Source organism: Chanos chanos, chromosome 10 (genome assembly GCF_902362185.1).
Source record: "Chanos chanos chromosome 10, fChaCha1.1, whole genome shotgun sequence".
NCBI lineage: Eukaryota > Metazoa > Chordata > Actinopteri > Gonorynchiformes > Chanidae > Chanos > Chanos chanos.
The window spans coordinates 12,521,204-12,543,283 of record NC_044504.1 but is presented as its reverse complement, the minus strand read 5'-3'; the positions used below and the strand labels follow the sequence as shown (position 1 = coordinate 12,543,283).

The 22,080-nt window shown below is 43.7% G+C and overlaps 1 protein-coding gene across 1 annotated transcript in view; it reads left to right on the top strand.

Annotated features, from left to right (window-relative positions):
• phip (PHIP subunit of CUL4-Ring ligase complex) overlaps window positions 1–22,080 on the top strand; it is a 36,653-nt gene that overhangs the window by 8,476 nt on the left and 6,097 nt on the right. The window contains exons 8-31 of the mRNA XM_030785833.1: window positions 977–1,198; window positions 1,395–1,495; window positions 1,840–1,910; window positions 2,961–3,061; window positions 3,533–3,573; window positions 4,654–4,752; window positions 6,561–6,717; window positions 7,202–7,336; window positions 8,097–8,225; window positions 8,479–8,704; window positions 8,978–9,097; window positions 9,382–9,565; window positions 9,818–9,917; window positions 10,472–10,474; window positions 10,620–10,751; window positions 12,250–12,341; window positions 12,455–12,680; window positions 12,967–13,074; window positions 13,526–13,633; window positions 14,190–14,314; window positions 15,892–15,974; window positions 16,294–16,405; window positions 20,369–20,430; window positions 20,804–20,959. Of these exons, the coding sequence (XP_030641693.1) occupies window positions 977–1,198; window positions 1,395–1,495; window positions 1,840–1,910; window positions 2,961–3,061; window positions 3,533–3,573; window positions 4,654–4,752; window positions 6,561–6,717; window positions 7,202–7,336; window positions 8,097–8,225; window positions 8,479–8,704; window positions 8,978–9,097; window positions 9,382–9,565; window positions 9,818–9,917; window positions 10,472–10,474; window positions 10,620–10,751; window positions 12,250–12,341; window positions 12,455–12,680; window positions 12,967–13,074; window positions 13,526–13,633; window positions 14,190–14,314; window positions 15,892–15,974; window positions 16,294–16,405; window positions 20,369–20,430; window positions 20,804–20,959 (2,893 nt within the window). The remainder of the gene's footprint in view (window positions 1–976; window positions 1,199–1,394; window positions 1,496–1,839; window positions 1,911–2,960; window positions 3,062–3,532; window positions 3,574–4,653; window positions 4,753–6,560; window positions 6,718–7,201; window positions 7,337–8,096; window positions 8,226–8,478; window positions 8,705–8,977; window positions 9,098–9,381; window positions 9,566–9,817; window positions 9,918–10,471; window positions 10,475–10,619; window positions 10,752–12,249; window positions 12,342–12,454; window positions 12,681–12,966; window positions 13,075–13,525; window positions 13,634–14,189; window positions 14,315–15,891; window positions 15,975–16,293; window positions 16,406–20,368; window positions 20,431–20,803; window positions 20,960–22,080) is intronic.

Genomic DNA, 22,080 nt, shown 5'->3' with positions numbered 1-22,080 from the left:
GTTTTGGTAGTTCGCTCTCAGTTCCTCAGACTTACTGTCAGTAGTCAATGCTTTGCGTGTGCCCCCAAAGTATCTTAGTAGTTCTGAATAAACAGAAATATATTATACACGTGTAAGACAGAAGTAGCCAGAAGCATAAGTTGAAGTGCATGCTGGTTGGGAATGAAGCTAGAGGAGCAAATAGTGATGTATAAATTTACCTGCTAAAGCCTGGCGTGAACCCTGAGCAACCCCCACCCCCCACCCCATCTGATTAGAGAGGGCATGATGAGGAGGTGAGTTTGAGAAAGGAGAGCATTGGGAGGTGGTGAGAGGGAGGTGGGAGGCCAGAGGGAGGAACGGGGCATGCTCCAGTGGACAGATTTGAATACTGAAGTAGGATGTGAAAAGCTCAGCTGAGAGAAGACCTCCTGCTTTGTCACTGTAGACGGAATAAAAACTCTGGAATGTTCTACCACAAGATTCAAAAAAAAAAAAAAGAAAGAAAGAAAACTACCGCCTGTGAGAATTCCACACCAAACCCGTAGACAAGTTAGCATTGTAATGAGGACACGTAGTAAAATGTTACATGGTGGATGACAATTCAGTGGTCATTTTTTGGACAGAGCTTCAGTGAAGTTTCCCTTTGCTGTGCTGGTTCTCTCGTCTGCACACACTACCTGAGTGTTGTGTTCTGTTGGCTGGTTTAAGGGTTTTTTTCTGTATTTCTAGAGATACTTTAACAGGGTGAGGTGAAAGAGCCATTGGGATATGTAGAGATGTGAAGTAAGGTTTGATGAATGCTGTTTTAAATTCAATTGTGAACCAGTGTGACTCTAGCATCCTCACATTTTGTGAAATGGCAGGTGACCAGAATTTGATGATTTGATAATTGTGACATTATATATAAATATTTATATTTATATATATATATGTGTGTGTGTTTGTGTGTGTGTTAAAACTATTTAAATTTTTTTTTTACTTTGTTTGCTGACAGGGCTCAGACGACTGTCTGGTGAAGATCTGGGCCACAGACGACGGGCGTTTGTTGGCGACATTGCGAGGACACGCAGCAGAAATCTCGGACATGGCGGTGAACTACGAGAACACGCTGCTGGCGGCAGGAAGCTGTGATAAAATGATCAGAGTGTGGTGTCTGCAGACCTGTGCCCCTCTCGCTGTGCTGGAGGGTCACGCCGCATCCATCACGTCTCTGCAGGTACACACGCACATGCACGCACACACACGCACACACACGCACACACACGCACACACAAACAAACGACCATGTGCCAAAACAAATATATGTATATACATGCACACACTCACGTAAGTACATATGCACACACAATTGTGTGTATGCTTACACACACTAGTACACACACTAATCTGGTGATTTTTATGTTTGTGTGTAGTTCTCTCCCCTCTGCAGTGGCAATAAGAGGTTCCTCTCCTCCACTGGTGCTGATGGCACCATCTGTTTTTGGCAGTGGGACGCACGCACACTCAAATTTGGGTGAGTCTTGTGTACAAACACAGACAGTCAAGCAGCTCCCTGATCAACAGCATCACAGCAGTGTGGCACTGGCCTCTCTCTACAAGCATTTTTTGTCGCTGCACTGAGTAAATGTGTGTGTGTGTGTGTTTGTGTGTGTGTGTGTGTGTGTGTGTGTGTGTGTGTGTGTGCGCGCTTTATGGGTGGATTGTATGTGTTTACATTTTGTGAATTGTGTAATTGTGTGTGTTATGTGATTTTGTGTGCGTGTGTGTGCGTGTATTTTGTGTGTTGTGTAAATTGTGTATGTTTGTTATGTGAATGTTTGTGTGTGTGTGTGTGTGTGTGTGTGTGTCCCTTCTCAGGCACAGACCCAGTAAGTTCACTGAGAGGTCTCGTCCTGGCGTTCAGATGATCTGCTCGTCTTTCAGTGCAGGTAAGTCACATCATTTCAAACTCTAACCTTCTCCCTTAACCTTCACACACGGTGTCTCCTAGCTTACTCTCTAAAATGTCAGCTTCACCCCCTCATTCTCCCAGTTGACCTCTGTGACCTTACCGCCGTCACCCACTCATTCTCACTGCTTCTTCTGACGCGCACGTGCCCAGAGCCTCCAGCAGACTTAGTGTAAAAGCTCTATTTCAAATGCCTCTGCAGCAAAACCAAAATGCTGTCAAAAATGACATTGATAGAAATGAACAGACACACCCATAGTTAATGAAACATTGATCTGAACGACACACTGTCTGTGGCACCAGCAGGTCAGGCCACCTTAAGACAAATGATGAATATTCACTGGCATTTCCTCTGTCTTTCACTGTGAACGATGTCTAGGTATATACTGATCTTGGAGGTAGTGTGGACTGTGTGTAGGTATATACTGATCTTGGAGGTAGTGTGAAATATGTGTAGGTATATACTGATCTTGGAGGTAGTGTGAACTGTGTGTAGGTATATACTGATCTTGGAGGTAGTGTGAACTATGTGTAGGTATATACTGATTTTGGAGGTAGTGTGAACTGTGTGTAGGTATATACTGATTTTGGAGGTAGTGTGAACGATGTCTAGGTATACACTGTGAATCGATTTGGTTCAAACTCATTTCCTCAAAGTGAGGCTAAAAATAAACTGTTGTCAGACAGAGATCAGTACCTCACGGAGAGGAGGATGTTCAGCACGAATTTTACTGCACACAAAGAACGAGACACACACACACACACACACGCATGCATGCATGCACATAGACATACACACATAAAACTCTACAGTCCCTACATTGATGCATATTTTTGTTGTCAAATATTTAACAGATGGATGATCAGAAATTTGATTTACTTTAATCATAGTAAAGTAGTTTTAGTTTTGTTGAATGTGAAATAACAATTTCATCTCTTTTCATCCAGCCATGGTTGACTGATTGATTAATTGAGCAGTTGGTTGGTTGGTTGGTTTGGCTGATTGACTCATTGATGAGTTGTGTTACAGGGGGCATGTTTTTGGCCACGGGCAGCACGGATCACATCATAAGGGTGTATTACTTTGGTGACGGCCAACCGGATAAGATTGCAGAACTAGAGTCACACACGGTAAGACTGAGAGAGAGCGAGACAGGAAGAGACAGGAAAGTGTGTGTGTGTGTGTGTGTGTGTGTGTGTGTGTGTGTAAATGTGAAACTGGCAGAGAGAATAGGTTAAAGTAAAGGTTGGTGTAAGCAGAGCTTTCCAGTTAAATATTTACGCACGTAGGACAGAATATCAAAATGTCAGTGCATAAGAGAATGTATGAGAGTGAAAGAGAGAGAGAGAGAGGCAGAATGAGAGAGAGAGAGGGGTGTATGCTGTAGATGTGTGTGTCAGTGTATGTGTGTGTATAAGAGAGTGAGATGTACACTCTCTGGGCATGTGTGTGAGTGTTTCATGTAGTGGGTGTCAGAAACTCACTGCTCTAATATCTCTGATTTGTTATTTATTGGCTCAGCCTTCTGTTTCTCTGTTTCTCTCTCTCTCTCTCTCTCTCTCTCTCTCTCTCTCACTTTCTCTGTCTCACTCTTCTTGCAGGATAAAGTTGACAGCATCCAGTTCTCCCATGGAGGAGACAGGTGAGATGCAACTGCTCATTTTTCCTTGGTTGCTTTGCATGCTCATGTGTGTGTGTGTTTGTGTGTGTGCGTGTGTCATTAGTGTTTTTAAAGTTAGAATTGAACCTAGGCATAAGACTATAATCCGATGTTGTCTGCAGAAAAACTAATCTTCTCATGCACACAGGTCCTCACGTCCCCACTGTAAGCATATTCAGTCAGGGAAACATACATACAGTTACTGTCACTGTATGAACACGAACACACACACACACACACACACATGTCCCCACTGTAAACATATTCAGTCAGAGAAAAACACACACACAGTTACTTTCACTGTATGAGCACAAACACACACACACACACAAACATGTCCCCCGTAAACATATTGAGTCAGGGAAACACTCACACAGTTATTCTCACTCTATGCACATGCACACACACACACACACACACACACACACACACATACATGTATATACGCGCAGTACATGCAGTAGCTCACCTGTTCTCATAATAGCACATAGAATAAAATACGGAATCATCATATGCACATAAACACGCGCACCCACATACGCACACACACTTACACACACACACACACACGCATATGTAGCAACCAGGTTTATATGCGTAGACTCTGCTCTACAAAAATGTATAGATGACAGCCCTGCAGACTCTTTCTTCCAAACACACTCAGGAGTGGGGGTGGGGAGGTATCTATAGTGCACCTCTGCTTTTCATCATTGTTCTCTCTCTCTCTCTCTCTCTTTGCATAAATCCCTTTATGTCCTTCAGTCTTTGATTTTAATGAGGCTGTACGTGTATGCGTGCGTGCGTGTGTGTGTGTGTGTGTGTGTGTGTGTGTGTGGAATGGAGGGAGAGACAGAGAAAGAGAGGTAAATCAGAGGGAAGAGGAATGAAGGGGGAATAGAGAGATAGATAAACAGTGACAGAGAAGCAGGCAGATTTAACGAGCGCACTCCTCAGTGTGAAGCCATGAACTTTACAGCTCTTAAAAGTTGCCAGCCTGGCAGAGCCCTAACATTTGCGCGGCAGAAGAAGGCTAGGCCGGTAAACGCGTGTGCGTCCCTGCAGGTTTGTCAGCGGAAGCAGAGACGGCACAGCGCGGATATGGCAGTTACAGCAGCAGGACTGGAGAAGCATCCTACTGGACATGGCCACCAAACTGCCGGGGTAAGAAGGCTCTCTAATTCTGCCGTACTGCAGCCGCTCCTCAACGTAAGACTGTGTGTTTTATATCATTATGTGTTATAGAGGGTGTGGAGGCTTCCATATGAATTATTATAAAAATGATGGGTTTGTTGTGGTTGATATGGAGTGTGTTTGATCAACAGCTTATGGTAGTGCAAACGTGTCCTAGGATTTGGGATGTCTTAGGAATCTGTTTCCCTGAGGTCTGATGTAGCGTCACTCATGCTTTCGCACTGTGAGTTGTGTAGCATTACCGGAGCACTGTTTGTTTGATTCTACACACACACCCACAGGGACATGAGCGAGGACTGCTCAGCGAGGCAGGGACAGTAACCCAGGTCACGGGACCCTCCCATGGACAGTATCGTTAGCTTGTGTTTGTCATTTTATAAAGAGAGGGTCATCATTTTCACATCCGGATTAAATCATACTCTTAAAATAAGGCTTGCGTCGCAGGACAGCCGTTTCTGTAAAGAAAAGAAAAGAAAAGAAAAGAAAAGAAAAACAAAAACAAAAACGCACGGATTCCTCTTTGAAATGGAATAGCTTTGAAATGAGGCGTGTGGCTAAGTTGAGTTAAATCTTTATCTTCGTCACCCGGATGGATTTACCCTGTCCAAATAAAATGAAATTACAACGAGTGTCGGCTGACCGGTGACACGACCGATCTGGTGACATCACACGGGTCCTGTCACTACTGCATTTAAAACATTTCTTTTCACAACTGTCCTCTAATTTAGTCTTCTCAAAGCGTCTGAGACAACAGACATCTCTTGTGCACATTTTCCTGTGCATCAGTGCACAGAATGTCTCATCTCACTCCGAACTTGACGGATTTTTCATCTCGGAATTTCGGACATTTGTTTTGCAAACGGTTGGTACACAGGTGTTGTTTCTCAAAAGCAGGCCTCAGCCTTGTTTATTTATATTAATTTTTTTATTCAACATGGCTCACACGTGGGTTTTTTTTTTAAATATATGGTCAACCTCAAACCTCAATGTTTAACATGTCATGCTAGCAGCTCAAACTATTTTTTTTTTTAATGTTTTCATCAAACCTCTTCTGTAAAACGTTTCTCTGGCTCATAAAGCGACATTGGTCAGACACGTGTCTTCTTCATGTGTACAGGCAGTGTAAAGCCACACAGTAGAGCTCTGGATGTCACTCCGGTCTTTAACACCTTGTTTTTCTATGTGACGTGTTAATGCACAGGGTGCAGCACAGTGTAGCTCAGAGAAAAAAAAATCAGTTAGTGAATAAACAGTCATTTAAGTAAGGAACACGCTTTCTCCACAAGCCGGATTCTTTCTGTTCATATAGAGTTTGGTTACAGGGATGACTTGTCTTTGAGAATATACAGGATGACTGCAGGAGGCCTGCTGACTAAACAGCCTGGCTGAAAATGACATGTCTGACTGTTGAACTATGAGTGGTACAGACACTCGATTGAGACTGCATGATATTTTTACAGAGAAACAGAATTCTTCAGAGAAACATGTCATTTATGGCAAATGTTTGTAAGATCCACATGTCAGAAATGAAAATAAACATAGGTCTTTGGTGGTTCTAGAGTTACACCCATTAGAAATGAGCTGATTACTCTACAGTGCTTAAGTTTTAGACACTGTTTGCTAGCTGGGTCTGTTGTAGTGTTTTGACTCTGTGTGTGTGTGTGTGTGTGTGTGTGTGGCTCTTCTTCACATTCCGTTTGCAAAAGTAGGTCATCTGAAAACACTGCTGATGAAAGTCAAATTTATCACTGTTATTCTTTTAAAAAACTTTCCTGCAGCAAGTACAACCCACCTCCTTTGGAAGACAAAGTCACCAAACTCAAAGTTACCATGGTAGCCTGGGATCGCCATGACAACACAGTCATCACCGCGGCCAACAACCTCACACTGAAGGTGTGGAACTCCTACACAGGACATCTCATTCACATTCTAATGGTAAGAAAAAAAAGTTCTGTCTTGTTTTGTTTTATTTTTGTTTTAAAAAAGATAAATAATAGCCCAAAAAATTAGCCAGCAAAGTAAATGTAACTTGACCATGCGCAGCTTAACAGTTTCACTCACATGTGCTGGTATACTAACACTGCCTTCCTAACCAGTTGCATAGGCAGGCTGACAATAATGATTCTCCTTAATTTATCTCAGATATGAAGATCACAGCTCAATAGTTACAACTGCCAAACCCTGATATATTCTTATGAGAGCTCTAGCCTATGAGAAATATGGCCAATTACATCATATTGATTTAGTTGGTGATCAGTTCGCAGCAATGCTAATTAACATCTGAAGATGACAAATGATGTTTTCATTGTTGGTCATTATTGATTGATTATTGTCATAGATCATCTCAAATTCGAGATGTCATTTGCTATTGATTGTTGATTGATCTGATCGGTGATATAATATGGGTGTTGTCTGGCAGGGCCATGAAGATGAGGTGTTTGTTTTGGAGCCCCACCCGTTTGATCCCAGAGTGCTGTTCTCAGCAGGGCATGATGGGAACGCCATCGTGTGGGATTTAGCACGAGGAGTCAAAATACGTTCTTACTTCAACATGGTCAGTAAAGCACTGATTCTTCTCCTTTCTCTGTCCTATTGTTAATTCTCTTTTCCCCTTTCTCTCTTTTTCTCCCTCTTTCCTTCTTTCTTTCTCTCTCTCTCTCTACCTCCTTCTCTCTCTTGTGCTTTCGCTCTTTCTCCTTCTTTTGTTCTCTCTCTCTCTGCCTGTTTCTTTCTTTTTCCCATGCTGAGTCACTACTTTGAAGAGCCCACTCCACACAAAATTACATACCATTTACCCGCTAGACAGTTTTGTCTTGTGCACTAGTGCGTGCATGCATGAACACCCCCACCCACCCCCAAACACACACACACACACACACACATACACATGCTCTCTCTCTCTCCTGTCCACTCGTCTCTCTCTCTCTCTGCGCTATTGATAGGCTCTGTCTGTTTTCGTTGTGACAGGCCTTTCTCTCTGTGTACTTGCGATTAGTGATGTGTAGGGCTTTGGCTAAGTATTAAGCAGACCTCTGAAATTTATTAGTGTGTGACGTAGAGGCTGAGTATTTGGAGGAGTGAGCAGGAAGTGGTTTTGATCTATTTGTCTGTTAAGCAGTGTGAGGATGTAAAACATTTGGTTTATATTATAAAACCTGAGTACAAACAGAGCTGTTTACTGGACAATGGCCCAGTCCAAATCATGACTCTGTATGCCTGTGTGTGTGTGTGTGTGTGGTATGTGCACATGTCTTCTGTGTGTATGTATGTGTGCGTGCGTGTGTGTGTGTGTGTGTGACTGTGTGTGTGTTCAGATTGAGGGCCAGGGCCACGGAGCTGTGTTTGACTGTAAGTGTTCTCCGGACGGTCAGCACTTTGCCTGCACAGACTCTCACGGTCACCTCCTCATCTTTGGCTTCGGCTCCAGCAGCAAATACGACAAGGTAAGCAAGCCCCGTCTGTCTGGCCTCATGCCTGTCTGTCTACCTGCCTGTCTTTCTCGTCAGCTTTAATGTGGTTACGATAGGCTTCAAAGCTGAACACCATATCACAGTCATGTTCTCAGTCTGATTGATCTCACGTGATCAACAGACGTCGTCTCGGCTCTGGCTCAGAAGTAGACTGGCTATCGTACTGAGAAATCTTTGGTGTCTGTGAGTTTTTTTAATGTGCGTCTGTGTGTTTGGACATTTTCAGATAGCAGATCAGATGTTTTTCCACACGGATTACCGGCCGCTGATCCGGGACGCCCATAACTATGTGCTGGATGAGCAGACTCAACAGGCTCCACACTTGATGCCGCCACCGTTCCTGGTGGATGTGGATGGGAACCCCCACCCTCCACGTTACCAGCGCCTGGTGCCCGGCCGAGAGAACTGCCGGGAGGAGCAGCTCATTCCGCAGATGGGCCTTACCTCATCAGGTCAGAGACAGGCCCACAGATGTTCACAGATGCGTAAACTCCCACAGTAACCTAGGAAAAGAAGTCATGAACAGACACGGACCCTCTGTGTGTCCCTGCACGTTTAACTGATCTTTAAACCACATGAATAATTAATGAATGGACAACAGTCACTGCACCTCCCAGGAACAGTCTATATCTCTTCATTGTGTTGAGGGGATTGATGACTTGGTCTTTCTCTGTCTCTTTCTCTGGGTCTGTGTGTCTGTCTCTCTGTGTGGGTCTGTGTGTCAGGTTTGAATCAGGTGGTGAGTCAGCAGGCAGCGGAGGGGTCCAGTCCTCTGGACAGTATGATCCAGAGACTCCAGCAGGAACAGGACCAGAGACTGGGCTCTGATACCAGAGCAAGCCGAGGTTCACAAACGCTTTCCCTCTCTCTCTCTGTGTGTCTCTCTCTCTCACACACACACACACACTCATGCACACGCACTCTGTCTCTTACACACATCATATATCTGACTGTGCTCTAATACCATAGTAAACCAAAGTTCACAGAGTCTCTCTCTCTCTCTCTCTCTCTCTCTCTCTCTCTCTCTCTCATGAATTAGAATAGGCTTTGGTGGCATCCAAACACCAATTCATAATCTCAGCTCAAGACTCACTGCTGCATTCTTACCAGTGTGTGTGTGTGTGTGTAGGTTCTGTAAGTTCGGCTGCAGAGGTCTCCTCTCCTCCTAACGTGGGTCTGAGGCGCAGTGGGCAGATAGAGGGGGTCAGACAGATGCACAGTAATGCCCCCCGCAGTGAGATGGCCACTGAGAGAGACCTGGTCGCCTGGAGCAGAAGAGTACTGGTCCCCGAGTTACCGGCCGCTATCGCCAGGTAATACACACAAACGCGTGCGCGCACACACACACACACAAACACACACAGACATATGTTTCATAATGTTCTTAACACATATCTCTCCTTCAAACAGGGACAGACAATACACGCACAAACAGTATTAGGTGCAAACTAAGACCTACTTCAAAAACACAAATGTAGTCAGAATATGAGAGCCAAGGCAAAAGGTTAAATTAAGTAACTCCATCCTTCTCTCCCTTTTCCCTCTCTCTCTCTACATGTGAGTAGTAAACAGGAGGTGTGGAGGACTGCTAAAGGAGAAGAGGAGATTAACATCTACAGATCAGAGAGGAGAAGACGCAATTTACATTACCACAGAGAGAACAGGGTAAAGTGCACACAAACATACACACACTCGTGCACACTCGCACGCACACACACACACACACACACACATTATTCAGTCGTATTTGGGGTTTCCACATGTCCTGGACGACCTTGAACTCAATAAAATAGTTTTTTAAAACTGGAAAATCCCTGAAACTTGAGAAAAATATCAAATGGCCTGGAAAAGACCTTGAAATTGTAGAACTTAAAATTACAGGTAGTGGTTTCTATAAACTTTTTGGTCCATATAGCAAATTGTATGGGAAGATTTAGCAGATAAATTGAACACATGGCAGAGGTGGGGGAAGTCACTGCAGGACAAGCTAGCCAGATAGTTTTCATATGATACTTTTATATGTTAATATGAGAGAAGCTAAATGAACACACAGTGAGAATAAGAAAACCTGCGTGTGTACGCACGCGTGCAAAGGGGCATTTACCTGTTAAATATGCTGGGGATATCCTGGAAACCCTGCATGTTCTTTTGACTAGACAAGCTCAGAACTTTTTACACACCTGCAGGTCATTATGACTAACGCTCTTGCATGAGGACAGCAAGTCAGACAATGACAGAGGCAGCCAGAGTTGATTTTAAGTGTCATTTCGCACTGCATGCAAAAAGTAAAACAGTGTTTTTTGAGGGTCTTTGAAAAAGCAATGTTTAATCCCACTCTCTTAAATAATGAATTAATCTCACATTCAGCATGCTCAGGAGAGCACGGCAGAGGAGGGACGCCGTTACCAAGGAAACCAGCATAACTACCACACTCGGTTGGCTGTGGAGGAGACGAGTCGCCAGAGTGAGCCCAATGAGGAGGAGCACAGCACCTCAGAGGTACAGGAGTTGAGAGGAGTGGTGAGGGTTAGTGGGGGGAGTCATTCATCACACTGGTGTCTTGTCGCTCTCTCTGCTCCAGGATTTAGTCTGTAGTGGTAGTGCTCTGTCTGTAATCAGGTTTGACATCAGGTTTGTCATGTCAGCATTCCGTCTATAGTGTCAGTGTTCTGTTTATTATGTCCCTGTTCCTTCTGTGATGTCACCATTCCATCTGTCGTGTCAGTGTTCTGTTTGTAAAGTCCCTGTTCCTTCTGTGATGTCATCACTCCGTCTGTAGTGTCACTGTTCTTTTTGTAATGTCCCTGTTTCTTCTGTGATGTCACCATTCTGTCTGTAGTGTCACTGTTCTTTTTGTAATGTCCCTGTTTCTTCTGTGATGTCACCATTCCATATGTAGTGTCACTGTTCTTTTTGTAATGTTCTTGTTCCTTCTGTGATGTCATCATTCCATCTGTTGTGTCACTGTTCTGTTTGTGATGTCCCTGTTCCTTCTGTGATGTCATCATTCCATCTGTAGTGTCACTGTTCTGTTTGTAACATCCCTGTTCCTCCTGTGATGTCATCATTCCGTCTGTAGTGTCAGTGTTCTGTTTATAATGTCCCGGTTCCTTCTGTGATGTCATCACTCCGTCTGTAGTGTCAGTGTTCTGTTTGTAATGTCCCTGTTCCTTCTGTGATGCCAGCATACCGTCTGTAGTGTCACTATTCTGTTTGTAATGTTCCTGTTCCTTCTGTGATGTCATCATTCCATCTGTTGTGTCACTGTTCTGTTTGTAAAGTCCCTGTTCCTCCTGTGATGTCATCATTCCGTCTGTAGTGTCACTGTTCTGTTTGTAATGTCCCTGTTCCTCCTGTGATGTCATCATTCCGTCAGTAGTGTCACTGTTCTGTTTATAATGTCCCTGTTCCTTCTGTGATGCCAGCATTCCGTCTGTTGTGTCACTGTTCCTTTTGTAATGCCCCTGTTCCCTCTGTGATGTCAGCATTCAGTCTGTCATCTCAGTACTCAGTCTGTCATATCAGTGTTCCATCTATGAAGTCAGTGCTCTGTCTTTAGTATCAGTCTTCTGGGTCTGTATTGTGTTTAGTCTGTTTTGTTTGTTTTTTTTCAAGCTTATTTTGTTTCAATATTGAATGGTCAAAAGGCTTGTCAGCACAGATCAGCTGTTCTTCTTGGAACGCCATGGCTAATACACGTGTAAAGCCACTCAACTCATTTATACCAGAAAACACACAGTTGTGTTAAATCACACAACACATCTGGAGCACAGTGCTCTCTGTGTAGACAGCCCTGTTAGCTCTGTTGACAGTGAATTACGTGTTAGGGGAATGGCCAGTGTTCTGATTGCAGGAGAAGCCAAACTGCAATAGTGCTCTTCAGAGACTCACTGCCTGTGATTTGTACGTCTGTCTGTCTGTTTCTCCCTCTCCCTCTCTCTTTCCCTTTCTCTTTCACTCTCACCCCATCTGTCTTTTTTCTCTCTGTTTGTCTCAGGGAGAAGCTGATGCCCGGCCTGCGAGTGGAGAGACGTCAGATGAGGAGAAAGAAGAGAAGGAACCTTGGCCTGACGACCACAGCAGTTCCAGGTTAGTCTTCAGTCGCTCTCTCACTCTCTCTCTCACATACACACACACACACACACTCACACGAGTTACGCTCACACTCACAGAGCCTCTTGCTTTTTTGTGTGTCTCTGTAGCGATTACTCAAGTGACTACTCAGACTGGACGGCAGATGCGGGTATTAATTTGGAACCTCCGAAGAAAACGAGTCGACTTAAGAAGAAGAATGCCAGCAGCTCAGAGGAGGACGGCGAAAAGAAGAAAGATAAAGATGCCAAAAAAGAGAGAAAGAAAGAAAAACAAGACAAAGATGGAGCTCTACCAAAGAAAAAAAAGCCAAAAGAACGGAGGATGAAGGTGAGTGTATGCGTTTGTGTGTTTGTGTTTGTTTGTGTGTGTGTGTGAGAGAGAGAGCGCGTGTTTTGATGTGCTTATGAATATGTATGTACGAAAACAGCTTGATGGATCTGTTTCTGTAGAGAAGTCCTGTGATTGAATGCTTCCTGCTGTTGGAATACACTGTATTACATTGGCTGTGTGTGTGTGTGTGTGTGTATGCGTGCGTGTTTGTCTGTGTCTGCGTATGTGTCTGCGTGTGTGTGTGTGTGTATGTGTCTGCGTGTGTGTGGTTTTGTGTATGTAAACTCAGAGAGAATTGCCGGAGCAGGGTCTGACTCTGGAGGAGTGGTTACCATCTGCCTGGATCACCGACACTGTGCCACGCAGATGCCCCTTCACTCCACAGATGGGCGACGAGGTGTCAACCCCCCCTCCCCCCCCAATACACACACACACATACACGCACACTCTTACATATTGGTTAATGTGGCCCACAATCAGGAAGCAAATTTAGTTAGATAATCTAGCTTTAAAAAAATATTTAACCGTTCAGCATATCCTACTCTCTCCATTCAGACACAACACAAGCCTGTCTTAATTAGTCTAACACACACTCAGACCTTTAAGCCACTAAGACAGAGGCTAATGTAGATCTAGATATGTTTTAATAGTTTCTGTTAACTTAAGTAGTCATTCAGCTACATTTAATCCCTCCCAAAAATGTTACTTATCATTAAATGCTGATGTAAGCATGAAGAAACAGTGCAGATGTTGTCATCAGCACAGTAGGAAAACATTGATGTTCTTCTGAACACACACACACACACACATTTCTTAGAAGAGCAGTAACAGTGTATGCATCTGTGCAGGTGTATTACTTCCGTCAGGGGCATGAGGCTTATGTGGAAATGGCCAAACGAAACAAGATCTTCAGCATCAACCCCAAGAAACAGCCCTGGCACAAAATGGAGCTCCGGGTATTGAATTCCATCTAACACTGCCCTGTGTCTATGTGTCTGCCGCTCTGTATTTGAATTAATATTCTTTGTGTTTTCTCACATCTGCTGTGGTCAAGGTTAGTTGGTTTAGTCATCCCGTATCTTTACAGAATCACGCTTACTAGAGACATGAGTACTGGCCCAGATTAGATTAGTTTATAGAGAAATTTGAAAGAAAAACTTTTGTGAGCAGTCTTAGCTTGTGCACAAATCTTGGAACGATCCTTTGACTGTGCGCGACCTTGAGCTGCTACACGGGTAATACAGTGAGAGTGACTGACCGCGTAAACGGTTTGACTCAAGCTGAAAAGTGAAGTCGAGACTAACAGCTTTAGGAAAAGATCACAGACTGAGTGTCAGTCTTTCTATGTTATTTTATGTCACTGATGGTAAAAGATAAGATACAATCCCTGTATCTGTAAGGGACTGAGAGACCTACAGACAACATTGGACTGGGAAATGGATGAACTGATTAAGAGAGGAGACACTGAGTGACATTAATGATATGTGTGTGTGTGTGTGTGTGTGCGTGTAGGAGCAGGAGCTGATGAAGATAGTTGGGATTAAGTACGAGGTGGGTCTGCCTACACTCTGCTGTCTGAAGCTGGCCTTCTTAGACCCAGACACAGGCAAACTCACGGGCGGCTCGTTCTCCATGAAGTGAGTACAGCACACACGCACACGTGGTGTCTCTTAACTACCATCATTTCACTGATTTATTCTGAATGACAGGAGATCCCCTGTGCCCAGGTCTAACACACCTGATTTTATTGATCAACTAATCATCAAATCCTTCATTGGCTCAGTCAGTCCTGATGATGGAGGATTAAACCAAAGACATATCGGACATGGAGCTGAGAAACACTGCTATATGCCTACAATAGACTTAGTGATGTGCTGACTTTTGTTTTTAGAACATTAGTGTTCAGACATACAGAACACTTGGTAAAGTAGTGACTTTTGTTTGTTTTTAGAACATTAGTGTTCAGACATACAGAACACTTGGTAAAGTAGTGACTTTTGTTTGTTTTTAGAACATTAGTGTTCAGACATACAGAACACTTGGTAAAGTAGTGACTTTTGTTTGTTTTTGAACATTAGTGTTCAGACATACAGAACACTTGGTAAAGTAGTGACTTTTGTTTGCGTTCAGAGTATTGGACACCCAGTAGATCCAGTAAAGTAGTCATATGTCTTTGTTTTCTGAGTATTAGATTTCAGACACACAGTAGATTCAGTAAAATAGTCATATTTGTTTGTTTTCTGAGCATTAGAGTTGAGAGCAGCTGAAGGTCAAAGTTTACATTTTATTACGGTTGGAGGTGGATTACAGTTGTAGCGGAAAAAACCCGCCTTTCTACATGCATATTTTGATTCTTTGAATATTTCTTGGATAGTTTGACTGTTTTGTCTTTTTAGTTGAGAATTTCCTTGAGGAGGACAGTTGTTGTCCTTGTTGAATGTTTATTGTCATTCTTTTAAAAACAGAGCCTCAAAGTGGCCAAGTTTTCTAATGACACCAGTAATGACAGCTCATTTGCCTGTGTAGTAAATACAAAACGAACAAGCAAATACGTTACGTTAATTGACTACTGATGCAAACAGTCCTATTTTACTTCCTGATGCACCTTTTCAACAGTGTTTTTATGTGTGGAATTTTGACTCTGATCCCAGCAAACTTGAGTGAATAGCCCCACTGAGTGAATCTGTTTGAGTGGAAGATGAAAGTCCCCATACAATTTGACAAATCACATCAACACCAAGAGCAGCAATAATAGGCTGAAAGTAATAATGCTGTGATGTTGCTTGGATTTTTGCAGTAACTAACTTATTACTCTACTAATGACTGGAGGAAGTACTTAAGGATATTGTTTCATTATCAGACTGCATCATGGGAGCACTAAGGGAACTGTATCAAAACAATAAAATGTAGCTCGTAATAAGAGCCTTCTCTAAATGCCAGTTGACACATCTATTTGTGCAAAATTAGATTTTTTTTGGACCCGTGTGTAATTGGGTCATGTTTGGTGAAGTTGGAGTTATTTTTGGGTCGAACTCCATTTAGGAGTGACTTTGACATCACAGGAACACGTAGGAACGCAGGAACTCCTAAGGCCATTTGACTTCCTTAATAAGCTTTGAGAGAGTGGGTGTTTTTTTATGAAAAGGTGTTTTTATGAAAGAATGAAAGGAACCTCAGATATCCTTACAAACGCTTCTCTCTTCCTCCCCCGTAGATACCATGACATGCCTGACGTTATTGACTTCCTGGTGCTGCGTCAGCAGTTTGACGAGGCCAGACAGCGTCAGTGGAGGATAGGTAAGTAGAGTGACTGATATGGTTAGAGCGCTGGTAATAGTGCAGGGCTAAGGGAATTTGCCTAGTGGGTTTAAACCCAAAGCATTAGGTGTACTGCATTTATGCCTGTAGGTATAAGTGAGTGTATGTATGTGTCGTGCCGAGGATGTGCGTGTATTAGTGTGTGTTTAGTGTGACGGTTTGTATGTGTGTATTAGTGTGTGTTTAGTATTGATGCCTAGTGTGTGTGTATTAGTGTGTGTTTAGTGTTGATGGTGTGTATGTGTGTATTAGTGTGTGTTCGGTGCTGATGATATGTGTGTGTGTGTGTGTGTGCTAGGTGACCGGTTCCGGTCTGTTATCGATGACGCTTGGTGGTTTGGAACGATTGAGAGCCAGGAGCCCTTTCAGCCTCAGTATCCAGACAGCCTGTTCCAATGTTACAACGTCTGGTTAGTCTTTACTCAGTACACGCACACACACACACACACACACACAGCGTGTTTGAATGTTACAATGTCTGTCCGTCCTTCCTTAACACACACGCAGACACAGACAGCCTGTTCCAATGTTACTACGTCTGGTCAGTCTTCACTCAAAGCACACAGACACAGACAGTCTGGTCCGTCCTTACTCAACACACACAGACAGTCTGGTCTGACCTTACTCAACACACATATACACAGACAGTCTGATCTGTCCTTACTCAACACACATATACACAGACAGTCTGGTCTGACTTTACTCAACACACACAGACACAGACAGTTGGATCTGTCCTTACTCAACACACACAGACACAGACAGTCGGATCTGTCCTTACTCAACACACACAGACAGTCTGATCTGTCCTTACTCAACACACATATACACAGACAGTCTGGTCTGACTTTACTCAACACACTTGGACGCAGACAGTCTGATCTGTCCTTACTCTACACATACAGACAGTCTGGTCTGTCCTTACTCAACACACACAGACAGTCTGGTCTGGTCTGACCTTACTCAACACACACAGACACAGACAGTCTGGTCTGACCTTACTCAACACACAGACAGTGTGATCTGTCCTTACTCAACACACATATATACAGACAGTCTGGTCTGTCCTTATTCAACATACAGAGACAGTCTGGTCTGACCTTACTCAACACACACAGACACAGACAGTCTGATCTGTCCTTACTCAACACACACAGACAGTCTGGTCTGACCTTACTCAACACACACACACACACACACAGACAGTCTGATCTGTCCTTACTCAACACACACAGACATTCTGGTCTGACCTTACTCAACACACATATACACAGACAGTCTGGTCTGTCTTTACTCAACACACACACACACACACACAGACAGTCTGATCTGTCCTTACTCAACACACACAGACAGTCTGGTCTGACCTTACTCAACACACATATACACAGACAGTCTGGTCTGTCCTTACTCAACACACACAGACACAGACAGTCTGATCTGTCCTTACTCAACACACACAGACATTCTGGTTCTCGTCCTTACTCAACACACACAGACAGTCTGGTCTGGTCTGACCTTACTCAACACACACAGACACAGACAGTCTGGTCTGACCTTACTCAACACACACAGACATTCTGGTCTGACCTTACTCAACACACATATACACAGACAGTCTGGTCTGTCCTTACTCAACACACACAGACACAGTCTGATCTGTCCTTACTCAACACACACAGATAGTTTAATCTGTCCTTACTCAACACACACACACACACACAGACAGTCTGATCTGTCCTTACTCAACACACACAGACAGTCTTGTCTGACCTTACTCAACACACACAGACACACACAGACAGTCTGATCTGTCCTTACTCAACACACATATACACAGGCAGTCTGGTCTGTCCTTACTCAACACACACAGACACAGACAGTCTGGTCTGACCATACTCAACACACACAGGCACAGACAGTCTGATCTGTCCTTACTCAACACACACAGACATTCTGGTTCTTGTCCTTACTCAACACACAGAGACAGTCTGGTCTGGTTTGACCTTACTCAACACACACAGACACAGACAGTTGGATCTGTCCTTACTCAACACACACAGACATTCTGGTCTGACCTTACTCAACACACACACACACACAGACAGTCTGGTCTGTCTTTACTCAACACACACACACACACACACACAGACAGTCTGGTCTGTCCTTACTCAACACACACACACACACACACAGACAGTCTGATCTGTCCTTACTCAACACACACACACACACAGACAGTCTGGTCTGTCCTTACTCAACACACACAGACACAGTCTGATCTGTCCTTACTCAACACACACAGATAGTTTAATCTGTCCTTACTCAACACACACACACACACACAGACAGTCTGATCTGTCCTTACTCAACACACACAGACAGTCTTGTCTGACCTTACTCAACACACACAGACACACACAGACAGTCTGATCTGTCCTTACTCAACACACATATACACAGGCAGTCTGGTCTGTCCTTACTCAACACACACAGACACAGACAGTCTGGTCTGACCATACTCAACACACACAGACACAGACAGTCTGATCTGTCCTTACTCAACACACACAGACATTCTGGTTCTTGTCCTTACTCAACACACAGAGACAGTCTGGTCTGGTTTGACCTTACTCAACACACACAGACACAGACAGTTGGATCTGTCCTTACTCAACACACACAGACATTCTGGTCTGACCATACTCAACACACACACACACACAGACAGTCTGGTCTGTCTTTACTCAACACACACACACACACACACACAGACAGTCTGGTCTGTCCTTACTCAACACACACACACACACACACACAGACAGTCTGATCTGTCCTTACTCAACACACACAGACAGTTTAATCTGTCCTTACTCAACACACACACACACACACAGACAGTCTGGTCTGATCTTACTCAACAGACACAGACAGTCTGATCTGTCCTTACTCAACACACACAGACATTCTGGTTCTCGTCCTTACTCAACACACAGAGACAGTCACAGAGACAGATTGTGCAAAATAGACAGATTATGTGCCCATGGAGGTAGTCCAATGCGAGGTAATTAAGTGTGCTGAATAATTATTACATGAAGGGATGTTTACAATGTGAAATTAACAAACACCTGGAAATCTGGAAATAATAATAATAATGATAATAATAATAATAATAATAATAATCATAATAATGAAAAGAAGAAGAAGAACTGTTGTTAAGTTAAAAGACATTTGAGATAGGAAGAGAACTGACTTCAGAGATCAAAGAAGAAAAGCATACAGTGCACAGTCCAAATCATTTCCCTTTGCATATTGCAAACACTTTGCAAAAAACAAAACAGGCGGTCGTGTCTGTGATGAGTGTAAACAACAGTCATGAAGGAGTGTGAGGTCAGAATGTTTACCTGAACATCTCTTCAATCGATACACATAATCTTACAGTCGAAAACCTTTATTGTTAGTTTAGTGTAACATTTTAATGAATTGAATATTGGCCCGTGTGTACAATATGACCATGTCACGTTACCATTCACGCTGAGTAGAACTTCAGCTGCTAGCTGTTAGGTTATTCTTGTCAGTGCAAGTTGAAAGTTTCAAGTTTCAAGTGTTTATTCGTCACATACACAGCGTCGAGATAATGGCAGTCAAACGTTTTCCCGCTGTGCTCCCCCCATTTGTATAAGAATATGCATATATAGTGTGTCTGGTCCACAACTCTGTGCCAGTTTGTGTCTGTGACATTTCACCCTTAAAATCTGTAACGTTTTGTACAGAATTATGAGGGGCTTTTTGATAGTACAGTGTGAATGTCATATGTCATAGCTATAGTTTCTGTTTGAGTTCTTTGAATTAGTTTGGTGCTTACCAGACTTATCTGGAAATGTATACTAAATGAAGTCGTGATTTGAGGACAAGTTACTGAGAGATTGAAAGTCTCATGTAATATCACCTGTTCCAAACAAACACATGTGGAGTTGAGTCTGCTTTTCAGATGCAGACAGAGTGGACAAGACTGGCTCTGTCAGGAGGATAGTGAATGTCTGTCTCAGTATGGGGTATATAATCTTTACAGAATTAGTCTCAGCCTGTCTCATCTGAGCAAACAGACAAACTGGTTCCTCATCAGTAACAGACTTGTTCCTCTTCAGCTTCAGCTCATGTATCAGAAGGTCAAAGTCAAATTGTACTGACAGTGAAAGTTTTGTTTTGACTTGTAGATTTGTCGTACTAAGTGTGTGTGTGTGTGTGCGTGTGTGTGTGTATGTATGTGTGTCTATGTGTGTTCACATTTCTCACATATCGCTGTGACTGTTAACCCCTCTGAGAGGTTATTGTGTGTTGCATCACATTAATGATGCGTTTCCTGTTTACAGTTGGGACAATGGAGACACAGAGAAAATGAGTCCGTGGGACATGGAGGAGATTCCCAATGAGGGTAATACACAAACACACACCCCAAACAAACAAATGTACAGAGCCTGTGTCATTCTTGCTTTGTGTTCCTTACATACACTCACACACAGTTGCACGCGTACGCAGGCGCACACACACACACACACATACACTCACACATACTAATTAGCCTCGTTGTGGATGGAGAGGCAGCTCTTTAAATTGGTATTGTGAAATGGAAGGCCTGGAGAGGCCTGTTGTCATGGTAACGGCTGTTAAATGGAGGGTATCAGTTCCTTTGTTAGCTTTTTACTTAGTGCTGTAAATGAAGGCTGACATGGTATGGATGGTTCGTATTGTTAATCTCTCTCTCTGTCTCTCTCTCCCTCTCTCTGTGTGTGTGTGTGTGTGTGTAGCTGTGTTTCCAGATGAGCTGGGGTTGAGTGTCCCTCTGACTGAGGAGGAGCACAGGGCTCTGCTGTATAAGCCTCTGGAGGGAGAGTGGGGCTCACGCACACGTGATGAAGAGTGTGAACGCATCATCGCCGGAATCGACCAGCTCTGCACGTTAGGTACAGCACTTAGCATCTCACCGCTGTTTCAACGACCTGTTACTGGAGTCAGGCGGTAAACCAAATCTGTAAATAAATAATCTGGAGCTAAATGGCAGCACAGAAGACTCACTCATCCCCAGTGCTTTGGGGAGGTATTGTGTTTTAGTACCTGTTGAAATGTGCTGTAATTCATAGTTAAGATGTCAGGGGATCTTAGCAGTAAATTATGCTGAGTTTGAATCCCAGCATTAATATGAGATTCGTTTGGCATCAGTACAGCGCCGGGTGTGTTGCCCCTTATCACACTTCAAGGAGAACAGGGAGACTGTGCAGTGTCAGTTCTGTGGACTTATTCTCTTTGTGTTTCCATTCTCCCAACTGTAAATAAGATATGTATTAAGGTGATGTAACGCACAGTAATCTGTCTGAAGCATTGACACACAGCCACAGTTGTGTGAGAGGTGTGATCACACACACACACACAGTGGACCTTCAAAACACACTACACTTCAATGGCTACACTGGCTTCATCTATATTCCAGCAGTTTTGTAAGCCAGTGTTTTTCAACTGCTGATTGTTGAAAAACACTGACTTACTCCACATGTATTTGAGGACACACACAGGTCTTCACCCTCTTAGACTGGTTACACTGGAGGACACATGCACAGGTCTTCACCCTCTTACACTGGTTACACTGGAGGACACACACAGGTCTTCACCCTCTTACACTGGTTACACTGGAGGACACACACACAGGTCTTCACCCTCTTACACTGGTTACACTGGAGGACACACACACAGGTCTTCACCCTCTTACACTGGTTACACTAGAGGACACACACAGGTCTTCACCCTCTTACACTGGTTACACTGGAGGACACACACACAGGTCTTCACCCTCTTACACTGGTTACACTGGAGGACACACACACAGGTCTTCACCCTCTTACACTGGTTACACTAGAGGACACACACAGGTCTTCACCCTCTTACACTGGTTACACTGGAGGACACACACAGGTCTTCACCCTCTTACACTGGTTACACTGGAGGACACACACAGGTCTTCACCCTCTTAGACTGGTTACACTGGAGGACTCATGCACAGGTCTTCACCCTCTTAGACTGGTTACACTGG